At 38.5% G+C, this 19,260-nt stretch overlaps 2 protein-coding genes across 2 annotated transcripts; one reads left to right on the forward strand and one right to left on the reverse strand.

Moving 5' to 3' along the window:
• Positions 1-2,385: 2,385 nt before the first annotated feature.
• On the reverse strand, positions 2,386-8,877 carry cdc42l (cell division cycle 42, like). Its single transcript, XM_049583722.1, has 6 exons — positions 8,810-8,877; positions 6,267-6,371; positions 6,031-6,103; positions 5,817-5,926; positions 3,825-4,022; positions 2,386-3,413 (listed from the first exon to the last, which is right to left on the reverse strand). The coding sequence occupies exons 2-6, from the start codon at positions 6,369-6,371 to the stop codon at positions 3,324-3,326; spliced, it is 576 nt and encodes a 191-aa protein (XP_049439679.1). The 5' UTR covers positions 8,810-8,877; the 3' UTR covers positions 2,386-3,323.
• Positions 8,878-11,218: 2,341 nt separating this feature from the next.
• Positions 11,219-18,904, forward strand: mlf2 (myeloid leukemia factor 2). Its single transcript, XM_049583713.1, has 8 exons — positions 11,219-11,531; positions 14,366-14,477; positions 14,586-14,621; positions 15,220-15,273; positions 15,395-15,523; positions 15,796-15,955; positions 16,915-17,129; positions 18,421-18,904. The coding sequence occupies exons 1-7, from the start codon at positions 11,488-11,490 to the stop codon at positions 17,124-17,126; spliced, it is 747 nt and encodes a 248-aa protein (XP_049439670.1). The 5' UTR covers positions 11,219-11,487; the 3' UTR covers positions 17,127-17,129; positions 18,421-18,904.
• Positions 18,905-19,260: the final 356 nt, after the last annotated feature.

The following is a 19,260-nucleotide window of genomic DNA, read 5'->3' on the forward strand; positions in this document are numbered from 1 at the left end:
CCAGTGTCAGCTGGGATAGGCTACAGCCCCCCTGTGACCCTCAAGAGGATAAGCAGTTAGAAAATGGATGGATGGTTTCTGTGTTTGTTTGTTTTTTTTATTTCTGTTTGAAACCCTTTTTGTAATAGGAGTTGGATTAACCAGTCAGCATGCCTGGAGCGCAGGCCTGCACAGCACATGGTTGAGATTAGAAAGGTGTGTCCTGCCACCTATAGTCATTCATAACACCCTTCTCTCACAATGACGTTAATGTGTATCTTTGGAGTAGGGAGGAGCAATGAATCGAATTTTATGTTCAGTTATGATTTTGGCTTCCTGCAATTATGAGAACAAGATTATCAAGATAAAACAAAGATTATTCCACATTCAGTTTCACAATGATGCTCTCATTTTGTCTTGTGTTATAAATCCAGTGCACTCCTTTCCTTTACAGCAGTGAGCTCATTGTTACCAACTTGGCAACTTTCTCATGTGATTTAGTAACCTTTCAGACCCTTTAGTTACTTTATTTCTTTAAATAACCTGCTGCAGGTGAAGCCTGAGGAGCTCTTATGACATTACAAGGTGGAGCTTTCAGGATGACTAATACATTTTATAAACAATGGCATCACCTGAATGTGACATTTATGTTTGTTGAGTGAAACAAACATAGACTGGACGGTAAGTCCTTCACCCCACAGCATTCAGATATCCTCCCTAAAAACAAATGCTATGGAGTGTTAATTGCTGCGGATATCTGACCAGTAAAACCGAAAACACACCAAGCAGTGGCAAAGTGCTGCTTGCCACAATGACATTTTTCTGGGGTAGGGAGGTGTGTTCATGTGCTTCAGGTGGGAAGAAATTCTTTGTAATATAGGTCAACATGTCACAAGACTCTCTTTATTGATTGGCTGCATTGCAGTGTTCTCTGGCTGCAATTTGCCACTGAAAGCTATACTATCCCCAACTTTTATTTCTGGCACAAAGCGCACAAGACATACAAGAATAATAACCAATGAGCCACCTACAGATGTATTATATTTAACGTAACAAAAGAAAAAAACACAATTAAAAGACACTTTTTTAAAAGTTGAGTAAATGCATGATGTTTCCAAAGTCAGTGAGGAATCGTCTTAAATAACCGTGATCTCATCAGTGACCAAAATAATTGTGATGAGGATTTTTGTCATACTCGAGCAGCCCTATTTTGGAGAGCCACAATTCCAGCCTTATGTGTAGCTGATGCTGTTATAATGCACACAAGAAGGTGCACATGTACACACACAAGCATTCAGGTTAGATGAAACACAACTGCAGAGGTTGGTAAAGTGAGTGTGCAGTGCATACAGAGTCCTAAAATCCAGACTGACTGCGAAGATCTGATGTAAACAATGCAGGTTTCAATATATTCAATAGTTGGCCTTGCTTTAAGAAGGAATCTCCAGAAAAGGAACAGAAACATGAGTCAAAACCGAGACAAACTAAAGCCCCGTTTCCACCAAACACTTTTAGTATGGTACCAAAAGTAACCCTTCAGACATGGTACCTAGACCGTAGTGCTTCCACTGCAAACAGTACTGTTAAATGTGGGTGGGGTTGTTGTCACTCACTGCTCCGTCCAGCACTCACTGTATTTCCTCATCAGTGGTGACACAGATGGAAGTCTGCACCTTGTTTATCGTCCACAGAACGAGGCTGCGCGCCAACATTTTCAGAACAAAATAAAACAGGCTGCAGTGAGAGTCTCTCTCCATGGGTTATTTAAAAATAGTGGGTTTGTGCATTTAGTCCTTCTCAGGCAAGCTCAGGGGTTTAGTGTTGCTGGAGCCCACAGGAACGATGCTGCAAGTGAGGATTAGAATACATTCTGTCACATATCCTGGCCGAAATTAAAAAATCCACTCATTCCTAAAAGTGGTTGTTATGTTAAAACTAAAGTGATTCATGTGGAATATATTTAAGGCGTGTCTTCACCTCATGCATTGTGTAACATTACAAGTAAATGTTCCACCTTAAAAGTCAGCGGCAGTCGGCCCAGTGAATAAGGTTATTTTGACTCCAGCTGCTGCAAGAGGCAGCAAAACATCCTTTTATTTTATAGTTACAGTCTAATAAAACTCTCCACAGTATGAACAGTGGTTACATTAAACCAGCCACAACTCAGCCCTGAGCAGAGTGACCATCCTCTATTGACCAATCAACAGACTGCAGTGTTCACAGCTCCACCTTTTAGTGCCAGATCTGTGTGCTAGGTACCCCAACAGAGGGGGGACCAAAAATGGGGACAGTACGGAACGGTTCCATTGGTACCATCCACAACTTTTCACAGTGGAGACAGAAAAAAAGTGTACCAAACTGATCCGTGCTGCTCAGTGTCCCTGAAACATACACAACAACAGCTACTGTCCATGTCATTAAACCATTTTATTAAAAATATCCTGTGATTACAAACACCCAGAAATTTACTAGCAAAATGTTATCATCTCAATCTCTAGCAGGATTAAGACCTATTCAAAATATTACAACTTAATTTGTTATATTATCAATTGCTCAAAGTTGGTAGTCTAGCAATAAAAAAAAAAATCTTGATAAAATAAAAACTCAAGTTTCAAAATGAATAACTGCTAATTATTTTTCCCAAAACAGAGTCACAGAATTAAAGCAATGTACATCGAAGAAGAACAGGAAAAAGAAAAGAAACTGGTGAAAATGCACTTGGCGTTCCCAGAAGTCTCTGAGAATTGGAAGAAAGTAACCGTTACAGACGTCTATCTTTGTTTGGAGTGACAATAAATCTCTTGTGCTTTCGTTATTCAATCCAAAAGGGTCAGAAAAGAACGCAAACAGAGTACCACTTAACATTAAGTTGCCCCTTTGAATGTACTCAGTGAAGTTCATTAAAAAACTTAATGTTAAGAGTGCTTCCCCATTTAGATTTCCCTACACTGGGTTTAAAAGCCCCAACAGGCCACAATAAGTAAAACACAGAGGAGGTCAAAGGCAACTATATAAAAGAATCTTTCTTTAAAAAAATGGAGCAACAGTGACAGGCAGGGGGGGCCCGCCCCACCTGAATATTTGAGAGAACACTGCCATTTCTAAAAGCTTTCAGAGATAGGTGACACTTACTGCATGCTGAGGTTTTGCTCCCTCAGCCTCTTTCAAAGTTTATTTTGAAGGCACAATCAGTGTACACGTTTTAAAATAAGTCTCAATGGCACTGTACCTCCTTTCCCCTTTTGTTTTGTCCTTTTTTTTCATAATAGCCATTGATCTTTCTGATGTTTTGATTCACCCCACCTATTTCTCACATCGTTACATCTCTCGCTGTCGTTGTTCATCTATAGTAGGACGCACTTTCTCTTGGTTTTGGTCTCAGGAGGCTCCAGGGCAGCCAGGATGGCCTCGTCGAACACGTTCTTAAGCCCTCGCTGGTTGCAGAAAACAGAAAACAAGACAGAGAGCGAAAATTAGAATAAGTAAACACAACTCCCTTTTGTACAGCCAGTCTCGAGGATCAGGTGCTGCTCGGCCGCAGGAACATCTCAGATAAAATCATCAACATAAACCACCACAACCGAATTACTGTAATTTTATTAAGAGCGAACAACGCTTCTTCAGGTTGGCTCAACAGAATCAGATGAGCACTCATGGGTGTGCTAAATATACATGAGTCACATGACTAATTATCACTGTTATTTCACTTTTCTTTTTCATTATGTTTTCTTTCACGTTCTTCAACATAAAATCAGTTATTCAATTCACTTTATCAAAAGTTAGAATACTTTGCTATCATTGCGCTTAGTTTAAAAGTGTGATAGAAATTCAACAACGCCCCGTACCTGTGTCAGAGCAGAGCACTCCACGTATTTGACAGCCTTGAGCTCACGAGCCAGCTTCTCTCCGCTCTCAGGATTTAGGGGGCGCTGTTTGTTCTTCGCCAGCTTCTCGATCGTGTTGCTGTCTTCCCGCAGATCCACCTGTGTTCCCACTAACAGGAAGGGTGTGCGTGGGCAGTGGTGAGAAATCTCAGGGACCCACTGAGGGATAAAAAAAAAAAAGATATAAACATTAAATTCACTTTTTATTCCTTCCTGGTCATGTCGAGGACCAGGTACCAATCATTTTTTGGTTCCTAACAAAATGTGTGTTATGAGTATTAAAATCTCAAGTACTAAAAGCTAGCACTGAATGATCAGACAGTCTTGTGTACTTTGTGCAACATTTTGCCGATTTTAGACTATTTTACTTATGTTTCATTTACTTATTTAACCCATATTTAACCAGGGAAGTCCTGTTGAGATCAATCTCTTTTACAAGGGAGACCTGGCCAAGACAGCAACACACTCAAAGTTACAGCCAAACAACCGCACAATATAAACAAAACACTGTAACAGAGAAAAATTAGAGCACCTACTCACAATGACAAGACCCAGCCGACTCATTCACCCTTGTACTTATGAGAGCTTTAAATCAGACAGAGAGATCAATTCATGTAGTTTCAAATCTTTTATCTCTAAAGTACTTGTTCAATTTACAGTTTGTATTTAGCCCATATATTTGAGAATTGTGGCTTTTCTGTTTAAAGGAAAAGAGCTTTTTGTATTTCTCAATGTCAGAAATCATAAAATGATCTTTTTTCAGCATCAGTACTGTAAGAAATCTGCTGTAATGTAAATTGTATCTGCTCTAGTGTCACTATGTTTGTGCACTAATAGTTTTTCAAGAGTTATTGAGGGAAAAAAAAAGACATCATACACGATAGTTTGTACACGATAGACCATTATCATCATTGCTCCTTCGGATATTTTTGCAAATACAGAAGCACACACACAAAAAAAAGAACACTAAAAAAACCCATCAAAACCAATAAATAAACAGGCAAACAATTAAAAATTAACAACAACAAGCAGACAAAAACACAATTAAGGAGATGCTGGGGATAGATTGGACTAAGGTCAACTTCTTAAACTGATTATTTTGGGGTTTTTGACTGTTGGTTGAACAAAACGACGTGTGATGATGTCACCTTAGGGAATGAGGACATTTTGATGGGCTTGTTTCATTATTACTGTGGGCGCATATTCTGAGGGAACTTGTTGGTTGGAGATCAGTAAACAAGGTCAACTTATTCACAGTGCAAAAAACACATTTCCTTTAACCTGTTATCATAAAATTCAACACAATCCTCACACAATCTGTTGAGCTGAAAAGATTAGTTTAAACTTTTTCTACAATTGTTTTGATAATGTTTTAAAGTTAAAATATTCTACTGAGCAGAAATGCCAAACTTTCCCTTTCCCTTTTTTCATTATCTTCTGGCATTTTATATACCAAACGATTAAACCAATGACTGAGAAAATAATCTGCTAATTAATCAATGATAAAAAATAATCCTGACCCCTACATGTCTGTCAAACAAATTCCAGCGCCTGAACATAACGTTTAACATAAAAAGTCAAAGTCATGGTTTTCCCCAGTCAGTGGATAAAAAAGATTTAAAGGTCTTGAGTGTAGGATTTATTTGCATAGTGGTGAGGCTGCAGATTGCAACCCACTGAAACTTCTCGCAAGTGCCATGTGTGTAGGAGAACTGCAGTGGCCGCAAATGGCCTCTAGAGCCAGTTTTGTTTGTCCATTCTGGACTACTGTAAGACAACATGGCGGACTCCATGGAAGAAAACCCGTTCCTTCTGTAAATATTAACAGCTTATTCTAAGGTGACGTAAACACAACAATTCTTAGTTTCTAAAGAAAATAACTGTTGAATATTATATTCCACTTCTGCCGATATGTCCCCCTAAATCCTACACACTGGACCTTTAAAAACTCACCTTCTCTTTGACGTTTTCAAATGATGAGGGGGAGACAACGGAGAAACATACGAGGAACACGTCTGTCTGTGGGTAGCTGAGAGGACGCAGCCTGTCATAATCCTCCTGACCTGTAAGCGACAATCACAAGACAAACAGGTATTATTTCAAACAGTTTTATAGTGACAGATACACAGAAAGAAAAAATAGAAAACTTCAAACACATTCATGTTACCTGCTGTGTCAAATAGGCCGAGTGTATAGGGCTCTCCTCCAATCATCACTGTCACTGCATAATTGTCAAAAACCTTTGAGTGCACACACAAAAAAAATAATTATTTGACAAATATGAAATGCAGTATGTTTGACTGCATTGTATTTCTGCTGTAAATAGTTATTAAAAGGGAAGAGTAGTCGATGTGTTTATGACTTACAGTACTTGTCAAAATGACCTGTATTAATAAATCTTACCGTAGGCACATATTCTGAGGGGAACTTGTTGGTTGTGTAGGAGATCAGTAAGCAGGTCTTTCCTACTGCACCGTCCCCTACCACTACACATTTTATAGTTTGCATCTACGGGGAGGAAGAGAAAACAGAAAACATCAAAAGAGGGTCGGCAAATGCAGCACAGTGTTGCAGACAGTTAGAGACAGTGCACAGTCAGACGCAGATGGAGGAAGTAACCACACATTTACATCGACAGGCCGGGCACCGTTTTGAGTGACAGTCTGACAAAGAGCTACTATAAATATCACTATTTGCACCCATTTTGTGTGGCACAGTGCTGAAAAGTACATTGATTTAAGTACTGTTCTTAAATATAATTTTGAGGCACTTGTGCTTTACTTGAGTATTGATTTTTTTTTTGTCACTTTATAACATATTTATTCAACATATATAGTTACAAGTTGGTTACTAGCTAAAATTAGCTCTAACGTAACCAGCTACAACATTAAAATGCTGCTTGCACAGCAACGCATCAGTGATAATAACCAAATAATATAATACACCACTCAGGAACAGGTGGTTCTGCTAGCAGATGACTACTTCCACGCCACTAAAATGATCCTGAGGCAAGAGCAGATTGATTTAACATATAACACATATTATAACGTCATAAAGTTTGATGCATTAATACAATAAGAAGATCAAACTGCACCACAAGTACTTAGAAATAGCTCTAACTTAACCAGCTACAACATTAAAATGCTGCTTGCACAGCATCAGTAATAATAACTAAATAATATAATACACCACTCAGAAACAGGTGGTTCTGCTACCTACTGAGTAATTTCACGCCACTACAATTATCCAGAAGTGAGAGCGGATGGAGATTTAACATATAACAGAAATTATAACTTCATATAGCGTCAGTACAACAAAAAGATTGAACCGCACCGCAGTATTTGAAGTAGTTTAACATTTCATTGCTTCTCACATACGTGCACACCGCTATTATATAATACATGGTAGTGTGAAACTCACGTGAGCCATTGTTTGCACTGAATACTTTCACTTTTGAAACCTTAAATATGTTAAGCTATTAATGCTTACATACTGTTACCTACTTTGTAAGTAACGTACTAAAAATACCCTCCATCAAGACCAGCCACAACAATACAACGCTTCTTACATATTAAATATTGTATTTTTTTAAATCCACTAGATTTATTTGACATCTAAATTACAAAATATTTTTCAGTGTGAGATTTTACTTACATAAAAATAATGAGCCCAAACTCGGATGCCATTTTATTAGGGATACTTGGCCAAAACTAATGCAGTCTAATATAGCAACCCTGCAATAAAACCTACCTTTAATGAAGGTTATAAAGTTAGGTTCTTCTTGAAATGGTTTTAGAGAGATGTTAATTTAACTCTAAGGTCATTTTGGAGGATGCAGTTTGTAGTGCTGTTGAACTGTACTGTCATACACAAACTTTTTCTCTACTACTATTAGTCTACTCTCATTGACATAAATGGTGAGGGCAAAATGATAGAAACATCTGACAGTACAGGAGAGAAAGATTTCAGAAAGATTCCAGCCTTCATATTGTGTGACCTGTCAATTGAAAGGCTCTCAGACTATAATGTGACTCTTAATTGAGATTTTATTACATTAAGATGTGCTGAAGCTCAAAGAGCTAATATTAATATAAAACAAGACAGTTCATCTGCTTCAGTTGTGTAATTTCACTGATTATGTCCTATAGCTAAAAAGCTAAATTATAAAGTGTACAAGTAGTAAATGTCAGTTATACAGTTTTGATGTACTCCTGATGTTAGTATTATTATTCAGTGGTATTTTAAGGGGGAAGTAAAGAGAAATATCACCGCTGGCAAAGAAATATAGTAACTCTTGCCATCATTCGTGCTATACTTGTTACTACATGTGTGTGCAAAGCTTATTGATGACAGTGAATCACTTCCGCGTGGGTAACATACCAAAGATGTTAAAGAAAAAAACGACGGCCTATTAGCCCGATGTAATTTAGAAGCGGATACTGCCCAACACTTCCGCTAAATAAGCAGCTCATCGGATAAACTGAGGGCTGAAAACTGCTGTAACTTTTAACAATCACTTGAAAAGTAGACACAATGACCAACACACAACCCGAGAAGTTAAACCTGAGCCTGATTGTGGCAATTAAGTGATTGTATTAAGTGAGAAAATTAAACGTTACAGCGTGTGCCAGCTGTCAAACAGTTGCCCCAGTTAGCTAACTTACTAAACTAGTGACAGCTTAATGTTTAACGACAAACACAAGAAAATAATCGCACATCCAGCGGTGATAACTGACAACAACTTCATGAACCAGATTGATGTTAGCCAACACTAAATCAAGCTTGGTGGCTCGGGAACTTCACCACTCCGGCAATTTATGAACAAATTAACAAACGGTTTTTCTCGGTAGAAACGTCGTATTGTTAAGGAGACTTTCCTACATGTGTCCCACAGTGTAATTAACTATAAATAGTTATTTTAGACTGTTTTTTAAAACTCTACTCACCGTTTTTCTTCGGACAGGTTAGGCGTTGGTTACATCCGGGTTTGAGGGTCGAATTACTTTGTGCGCAGGCGCAGACCAGATGAGCCGCAGACACAGCTGCGGAATAGAAACACCGCCGCCTGGTGGACAGAAGCGCTCACAGCAGACAGTAAAGCAAAGCAGTAAAAGTACTGATGGGGCAGAAAACAGGCTCCTAGAGCTATGTTATCATGTATTATTGTGTTATTGTTATTGATAAATTAATTTTTAAGTAGTATTTTATGTTGTAGCTGGTTAAGATGGATCTGATTAGTTTCTTTTTAAGATTTGGTAGTTTCTAATGAAGTCCCTTCAGTGTCCTCTTTTAAAACTTGTTTAAAACTAATGTTTATAAAATGGCTTTTAACAGATTTTTGCTGATTCTGAAATGTTTATTATTTGTCTCTTTTCTTTGTGCCCATTTTAAGCTGCATTTAACTTATTCCAGTCTTGTAACTGCACTTTGTACGTTGATTTTATGTCTGTAAAGCACTTTGTAAACTTGTTTTTTTAAAAGTGCTATATAAATAAGGTTTTTTATTATTATCATTATTATTATTATTATTACCATCTATGACACTATCAGTGAGTAGAGTTGAGTACTGAGTATATTTGTAAGTTAAATATACTATTTGTCTGCATGACAATCTTACATTCCTCAGAGAAAGATCAGTGTGTCTCTTCCTGATAATAAGCTGACCTTTGCCCTAATGTTTATGTTGTTGGACGTTAAAGGACCCTCAAATAGTGTTTTATTACATGCACATTTGCAGCAGTTTTAGTTCTGCTTTTATTTGTTCAGCTTGTTATCATTGGGTATATGCAAGTCTCTGTCTGTGTATGTATGTTTTTGTAATTGTTTTCTGCATGATGTACATACACAGTAAATATGCCAAGGGATACTAAGACTACTATAACTCCTTGTCTGTGTCAACACACTCAGCCAATAGAATTTCTGATTATGTGCTTTAATGGCACATCCAGTGTAATTAAACAAATTTGAAATCAACCAGATTATCACAAACTAAATATTACACAGTGGAACTGGAGCAGGGTCGTCATTATTATGTATTTATAACTATCAATATATTATAATTGCAATATAATGATTTTCATAAAAAGAAATAAAAAAAGAATACTATTCTATGACAGGCAACTAGCAAATTTTGGCTAAACATAATTATAAACACATGTACAAATTGGCATTATTACTAGTGGTTCTAGTATTACAGTTTACTGCAGTTCTTTGTGTGGTTTGTGTAAGTGGTGCTGTACTGTAACAAAACACTGCTTTAAGGCTTATTCAACTAATGTTAATGTCCTCATTATGTCATATTTGTGACATAGTGTCAGCCATTTATGTTGCACTGCATGCGTTATTCATGTAGACAGCTGTAGCTTTCATTTATTGCATATTTGTACAGTGGACTATATTGCTCTACTTGTTGGCTCCATGGCTACGGCCTTGAGCTGGAGCTGACCCTCTGAGGTTCAGGGGCCATGGGGCAGTTGCCCGCTTTAGGACTTGGTAATCCTGCCTCCTGTACTTTATTGATTCCAAGTTGGAAAATTCTTTCATTACATTATCAGGCTATTAAGGCATTACACTGGAATGGTAAAAACAAAGTGACACAAATGTCACACTAGAATATCTATAGAATGTAAAATATAAAGAACATACCATATCATAATACACTGTGATAAAATAAAATGAAAAATACTAAGTACTAAAAAATACCAAAATATAATATATATTCATGAGATAACATACTACATAAAACAAGTGTGCAAATTTGTTTAAGTTTTAATTTTAAGAATGCAATTAGGTAAAGTAGGAGAGAAAGATGTGCATGGTTATTGAAGAGCAAAATAAAGTGAAGTTTAGTTTAACCATACAGCTGTTATTTCTCTGTTTGACAGTGGTGAGGTGTTGTACAGGATTATTGCTTAGGCCAGGAAAGATTTTCTGTATCTGTCCTTGTGACAGTGAAGCAGAACCAGTGCTTTAGAGAAAGAGCTCCTCTGTCTGTCCAACAGGTGGTGGAGAGGGTGGTCAGGATTATCCATAATGGATAACAGTTTGCTCAGTGTCTGTTTCTCAACCACAGCTTTCAGCCTGCATGCTGGATCCCTGTCACACTGTCATGAATTACTGAGAGACTTGAATGGATCTGAGCCAAGTAACTCTTAGTAAGTTAATTGTGGTGTGATACATTTGTTAAATGTAATGTTTTTATTATATTTTGTTTTATAATATTTTAGAAATGTATTTAGGAATATTATAACTCGTGAGGTTATAAAAATAAGTCCAGAAATCCCCTGAGGAAATACTTTATTTTTAAGAATACCGAGACCGGAAGTGACGGATGTTAGCTCTGATGCTAACTTGATGCTTGTGTTGCTTCTCTTTGTCAGAGGACTGACTTCCGTTTTCATGTTTGGTCCAGGTTTCTGGAATTTACTATCTACTGAGACTCTGAGCCGTCTCTCGCTTTGATAAACAGCAGTTGTGATTTAGTGTTCCGTAGACTGAGGCTATTAAAGGTCCTCCATTTCAGCCTGTAAGAATTTAAGTCCGTCATTTCATTTCATCCTTGAAAAACACGACTGTTTACCTAGCTAGCTGGCTAGCATCAGCCAGCTGAGTTAAATCACCTAGCATGTTTCGGTTCTTGAATGACGTTGATGACGACCCCTACATGATGTAAGTATGGACATTGATTATATTTTGTTTGGACGCCGATATCACTTTGTGTTTTGCAAAGAGGTGTAAAATGCACATCTTGGCACGCTATGTGGTATTTTTTCACTGTGCCTTAAACAGGTACCTCACGTTACTCCAGCCAGCTGTGGGGGCCTACAGTGGTCCACCATATTGGATAGACAATAACAAAAAAGCTGTCAGAGCTCAGCAGCACTTGGGTTACCAATCAGTGGCTAAAATGGCCAATTGTCACCACTCCTACAACTTCCCGTTATTTCCCAATTAACTTTGAAAATAAGCTAATTGATGGCAGTTGTTAATTGATGCAATAGTCTAGCTAGCAGCACATCTTTACATCACGTTAGCTGCACAGACAAATGCATTAAAGCTAAAAAAAAGTGCTCACCATCCTACGCTTTGTTAACTAAACATACCTTAATTTGCATTAAAAAGGAACTGATTTGAAGGGGCTGACTAATTGTGAAACTGTGGATCCCTTCATAGACTTTATGCACTAACACACAAAAGCTTTATAGACAATATAGATAGATAGATATTGATTATCCAGTGCAAAACTCACAACTAGCAACAGAGCAAAGCATCTAAACAAAACAACTCAAGTTGGCTCACAGATAAAAATATATTCAGGAGAGAGACTCAGGTAGTGTATAGTGTAAAGGAAACATAAACCCTCATGCAATGTTGGAATTTAACTTTTTTGTCCACCTGTCACTGTGGCTGGCAGAATCCAAAATCTACATCCCACTTAATAGATTACCATTGTCTTTTTTGGCTGTTGTCTGTTTGTTTTTCCAGCTCTTACTCTCCTAAGAATAGCGGAGATACCCAATCCAAAATAGGACAGAAATGGCTCCCATGTTCTGTGAAATACGTTGTGTTCAGAAAGCAGCATACGTGTCAGGCAATATTAAGAAATATAGTTAAGTACTATGCAACTGTGTTTTAGTGACTTAGTTATCTAACTCAGAAGTATGTACATTCTTGCACAGAATGGTAGCATTTTACAGAGCTTCCCTTTATATAAATCAAGAATAAAGCTATTTGGAATCCCAAGTAGCATGTCAGTTCAATCACCTTCTAGATTAATGGCTGAAAACTTGCCATAACTGTCAGCATCAAACTTATACCGCTGTGAAGGGAATATGTGAGCTCTGTGTAAAGTCTGAAGCTGAATAGCTTTGATTCTATTGCAGATGCTTATGTTTTTATCCCTCCATATTATTAGTTTTAAAGAAGGCAATCCTTCTGAGACTTTGGTGGCCCTGTCTGGGAGTCCTGTGCCCCCCTAGCATATTCCCCACCTGTCACACAGCACTCTTTATTAAGTCAAAACAACATAAAAAGCCAGCCAGAGGCCATAAACATATTGCTGTTGTTATAAAATCTATGGCTGCAACTAAATAATTATTTTCATTGCCGATTAACCACCTATTATTTTCTTGATTCATCCATTTGTCTTAAAATTTTCAGAAAATAGTGAAAAATTTCTTGTAGGGCAGCTTGACATGTCTTCTTCGTCCGACCCACAGTCCAAAATTAAAAATAACATTTGGTCTGCTATCAACTGTGACAAAGTAAAGCATCAAATCCTCACATATAAGAAGGCGGAAACTGCAAATATTTGGCATTTTTTGCTTAAAAACCGGCTATTTGGCAGCAGAGGTGTCTGTCTCAAGTTTGTGTTGACTAATGGAATAATCCGCTAATAGTTGCAGCTCCTTTTTGAGCTCCTTACATCCTGTTGAAACCAAAACAAATATAGAAATGATGCACACACAAATGAAAAGAGTTAACCCTTAATTAATCTCTCAAGACAGACTTGTGAAAGTCAATGTGAAAGACTTGTGAAAGTCAATTGTCGAGTAAAATTTGCCAAATATTCTCTGGTTCCAGCCTCTTTAATGTGAGGTTTTCTTGCTTTAGTCAGTCTAGTATAAATGTGAAGTGAATATTGTAGGGATCTGGGAACTTCCGGACATCTTTTACAGACTATTATAAATGGATTAATTGAAAAGATGATAAATAGATTATCAAAATTGAAAACAGTTGTTAGTTTCAGTTTTAGACTCAATCACTCATCACTTGCTGGGCCCATAACATCTTGTGAAACTGGGTTATCAACAAGAGGAGGTTCAGAAAAATGGTTACAAGCAAGGTATATCTCAGGTTAAGTGCCAGTGAAAATGTTCGATATTGGCGCTGATACAAAACCAGAGTTTTGCCTTTGACTTGTTTTGATGCGTTAATTTGAGGAAGATAGACACACTTGTTTTAAAAAGACCTACAAATTCTCAATCTAAAATATTTTCTCAAAACAAACTGTCATATATAATGTTTAAAAGTAAAAGACAATCTATAAATGGTTGAATTAAAACAAGTGAAATCTGTGAATATTTTCTAAAGCAAGTAGAAAAAAGATATCATTTCTCACGAGGCACCGAATGGAGGGTTGGAAATTAGCACCAGCCACCAGGCAAATGCAGGTAAAGTATGCAAGTGGCTGCTAGATTCACTTTACTCACCAGCCAAAAAAGAGTGGCAGTCTGTTGCGTGGGGGGCTTAATTGTGGAACTCACCAGCCTCAAAATTCCTTTCTAACCCTGATTGTATGCCAGTTTTCCATACTCAGTTTTCAAAACTACTTCATAATATTTCAACTGCGACCAAAAAAACACTGAGATTGGTTCCCCCTGCATATTATTTAAAGCTTGCACTCACATACTATATGTGAACCAGTCACTCAGCTACACCCAGTCAATTTACACAAAGTCCTTGGAAATGAAAGTTTAAGTTTTATCTGTGATTTCTTCCAGGGATCCATTTGCAGCCCACAGGCAGCAGATGAGGCTCATGTTTGGACCATTTGGCATGGATCCCTTCGCTCTCACCCCCCAGATACAACCACCTCGTCCACCACGCAGACAGGTAACTGTCCGCCATGTTGGTGGACTCTACTCATGTGTGATACCCACATCAGTTTATCTGTTGTTTTTTCTTTGAGCTTTTGACTTTAAGGTGTGTATTTTCTTCTAGGCTGGTCCGCTGGCTCCCTTTGGCATGATGGGAATGGTGAGTAGCTGCGACTATGACCTACTTATTACACATTTACTAACAGAGTTTATGTCGATACGCTATATGGCCAAAGCTACATGGACAGTGAGGTGATAAAAGACGAGTGCCCAATATGTATTTGAATCTTTCCCTGTCTTTTTTTGTTTTGTGTTATTAACAGAATTACTATTGATCCCTGGATAAAACACTATCATTTTTGATTTTGTTCCGTCAGTATCAGTACTACAAAGTAACTGATGAGAGTAACGCCACAGACAGACACTGACATGAGATGTTTTTTTGTAAACTGTTTGCTTTTTATGTGTCTTGATTACTCCCTCACATTTCTTGTGTTTGGTGAGGGGTGGACATAAACAATATATTCTATTAAATTTTTCATTCAAGAATATGATTACACTAATTGTTTCTTAACCACAAAAAATATATGTTTCATGTATGTTTTTGCTCTGAAAATATGGTTGTGGGGCTCAAAGGATGACCCTAGTGGCACTAAACTGACAATGAACGCTGCTGTTTTAGAGGCGTACCACTCTGTTTAAACTTGATGTTTCATCAAATGGGAATTTAATATTTCTCTTTTCATTTATTTTTGCAGGGTGGAGGCTTCATGGATATGTTTGGCATGATGGGAGAAATGATGGGAAACATGGTGAGTAGTTTTGTCAGCCAATTTCAAATAAACAGAAAGTTTTAACCCTCATGAATGAAACCTGTGTCTGAACAGTACTCCAACTCATCTTCTGTTTACTTTTATTATCTTCTTCTTGCAGGAAAGAATGTCCGGTTCACCAAACTGTCAGACGTTTTCTTCCTCAACAGTGATCTCCTACTCCTCTACAGATGCAGGACCTCCTGAAGTTTATCAGCAGACCAGTGCAACGAGAACAGGCCCTGGAGGGGTGAGAGTGACCTGCTAACAGTTGTTGGAATCCTTACAGTACATGTTGGGAGTGCTGATTAGTTCTACAGGCGTAGACCTGATTACTTTCCTCGACATGTGGCCGTCATGCTTTGCTAGTCCAGGCATGACTGTGGCGTTCTGGCCTCATTAACATGCAAAATCATCAGTAATTGTAGTGACAATAAATGGATCATGTACAGTATAAACATCATAGTTGTCATCTAAACATTTCAGTCAGAGTTCATGCAGAGTGTCACTTTTCCCCCTCAGATCCGTGAGACACGTCAGTCAATGAGGGACAGTGAGAGCGGTGTCGAGCGCCTTGCCATCGGCCACCACATCGGTGATCGTGGACACATAATGGAGCGTTCACGAAATCGCCGCACTGGAGACCGCGAGGAACGACAAGACTTCATTAACCTGGATGAGAGTGAGTCAGAACGATAACAGCTGGTAATGAGGGGGGATTCCACTGTAGGGTTACTTCAGTATTACACAACCTGGACCCTAATTTCCCATGTTTTTGTGTATGAGTGACTAATAGAGACAACATTTTTTGAACTGGTGAGGTACTGAGCGAAAGGGCTGCTATAATATATGTCCATTTAAAGTGCTTGTTTTTGCTACTGACAGTCTCAGATTAATATTTTAAGTGTCTCAGAACATTATGCACAGGATCCCTGCAGAAGTCAACCTTTTTATTGATCAGGACAATCCTTTTTGTTTAACCAGAAGCAGCCCCAAAATTGCCATCGTCAAACTTGCCAGACTCCACATAAATAAACAGTATTTTTTATCATCATGGAACGCACTTAACTCAAAGTCCACAAAAACAAAATAAAGCTCACTATAGATATCTTGGTTCACCTTCCCATTGTTCCAACAGTCACCAACTTTGGTTAAGTAGAATTAAACCCCCGATTCACCCAGTTACATGTGAAAACATGCTGACGATGCATGCTAAAATGAGTGTTTATTTAAATGGAGTCTGGTGGGCTTGACAGTGGCGCGTTCAGGGTTGTTTCTTGTTAAACAAAAAAGCTCTTACTCTTGTACTAAAATGTCTATCTCTGTAGGATCCTCTCCAAAATGTTGTCAGACACTTGGAATATAAATCTGAACCTGTCTGTGGCAAAAACAAGCACTTGTCGTAGATATACATAGACGATGTGCTAATGCTATGGGAGGTTACGTTGCAGCTATTGCTCGATACTGGATCAATTTCAAAAATTGTTGCTCCTATTAATAACTTAGACACAAAAACGGCGAATAAAAGTGTCCAGATTTTTTTTTTTAAAAATGGGAGTTACCCTTAAACTTTGAATATAATATATTATCTGGCTTAATGTTACTTGTGTGGCTTAACAACGTTCCCTCTGCTCCCGCTAGCTGATGCTGCAGCGTTTGACGAGGAGTGGAGGAGGGAGGCAGGAAGATACAATCCCCCGACTGGCCGGGCGCTTGAGTACGGCCGAGATCGACGGGTAGGAGGCCAGCAGCTGGCCCTTACTGCCCCTCCAAGCTCCACGACCCCACCAGGCCATCGGCACGAGTCCCCCAGGCACCGTCAGCCCCAAACCCGTCCACGTTACGACTGGTGAGAGGTAAGAGTGAGTATTTATAACTTTGGTGCTCAGGCCTGGATCAGTCAAGTCCATCCCAACCAGATGGCTATTGTCAGAAAATTTTGGCTAATAACATATATATTATGCCTGCCCATTAATAACAAGAAACTGCAGTACAAAAATATTTATATTTTCTAATATAAACATTGTCACCAATACAGTTTCTTTTTTGCTGTGTGTACTTCTCAACACGTACGTTGGTCACCACTCCTTAAGAAGCCATTTTAAGGGATTCTATGCTGATTTGTTTTTTTGTTTTTTTTCCCGACAGTGTTATCTGTTTGTTGTTTTTTTTAGTCTCAAATATCAATATAGGCTTTAAACCTAAGTATCAGGCTGTAGTTTTTAATGGGTCAGGTTTAGTTTTTCCCTGTTTAGAAGTACATTGTGTACAAGCACAATGTGAGGGCTTTCTCAGCACGTCTGAAACATAAAGATGTGCTGCGTCAGTGGTTTTTTTCCCACTTCCCTAAAACACACTAGGAAAAACACCCTGAACACAGTTCATCACGAGGACATAAAGCTGCAGAGAGACGACAGAGGCAGAAAACACTTTGCCCAGATACAATGCAATAAAAGTCAAATCAAGTCAGCTTTATTTATGTAGCCTAATATCACAAATACGCCTCAAGGAGCTTTACAGTCTGTACGGCACCTTTAATGGGGAGGGATCCCTCTTCCAGGATGGATAGAGATGCAAAATATGTTGTCTGTAGAAAATAGACCAACAGTATGCACTGTGTACATCAGGATGTACACACATGTATATGGTGAACATATGAAGAATAGAAATCCAGGAGGACATCAAGCAGCTCCCAGGTGTTGCCAAACAAATAGCACTTGAGACAAGGCTTTTAAGATGATGTAATTCTTGTACGCTTGGGTACCAATTTGCAGTTTGAAGCACTTATACACTGTACAACAGTTGATTGCACGTCAGAGTGTGTGATGAATCTTGAATAGTGGCCCTACAATGTGAATGCAAGAGGAGAAATGGGTCATAACAGCAGTCTCATTGTAAGAATTTGTTCCTAAATTAGCAATACTGTCAGAATGTTGATATAAGCTGTCTTCAATCACCACACCACTAAATTAGCTGCCATTTGACGTGTCTCTCAGTGTGATCTAAGGCAGCCATTTTGGATTGACAACCAGGGTTCATGTTGTGTTGCGACAGGGTCCTCATTTACTCAGTGAAAGCTTTGTTGATTCCATCTGCCTTTGATTTATCCCAATAAACACCGCTGCCTTTGGTCAACTGTCCCCGCAGGTGTCATGCTTGGGCGACCAGATGAAAGAGGTTGAGGGGAAGATTTCCCCCGATGCTGTGAAACACGCCGAAGACGGAAGTTGATGATCGTCACAACAGCCCCGTCGTAAATGTTTGATATGACTGGACTGTCTATTCATGAACAACATACACACATAACAAAACAAAACCCCACACGCTTAATAGTTACATTTACAGTTCTCCTTCTCCACTGTTACATTCAACACAAACACACACACACACACACACACACACCCTTGTGCAAACAGGGGTATAACTACACTCACTTTATATATGCTCATTCTCAGAACTTGACATGTGTTTTTGCCCACTGCACTAAAGTGCTACCAGTATACAGTACATCTGCTGTACAGTCCATTTTATGTTTGTGAAGACACTAGTGTGTCAGTGAATTGAATTGTATACTGTTAACTAATTAATCTAACTAAATAAAAGTTCATTAAACATTGTTAGATAATTACAACATGTGTCTCTATTGTGGTTGTGTTTGAGTTTGCATGTCTTACAAATAATAAATTATGGAGTGTTTTTTAAAACAGAATCGTACAACTCATAGCACGGATTCAAAGCAAGTCATATGTGCAACTTAGCCTGTCATGCTTGCTTTTGATGTACTGAGATTCATTTATTCGCTGCAGCTGTAGAGTGTGCAATTCTCTAATTCTGCTGCTGTGGTTCCCTTTTAAGCGGACAAATCAGCTGCACATTTTTTTCCCCCTGCATGTGCATGTATCTGTGTGCTCCCTCTTCCCTGTGCCACCATGCCTGCAGGTCATGTGACATCCAGATGGAGCACACAAGCGGAGCAGCCAATGAAAA

This window comes from Epinephelus fuscoguttatus, linkage group LG8 (genome assembly GCF_011397635.1).
Source record: "Epinephelus fuscoguttatus linkage group LG8, E.fuscoguttatus.final_Chr_v1".
In the NCBI taxonomy this organism is placed as follows: domain Eukaryota; kingdom Metazoa; phylum Chordata; class Actinopteri; order Perciformes; family Serranidae; genus Epinephelus; species Epinephelus fuscoguttatus.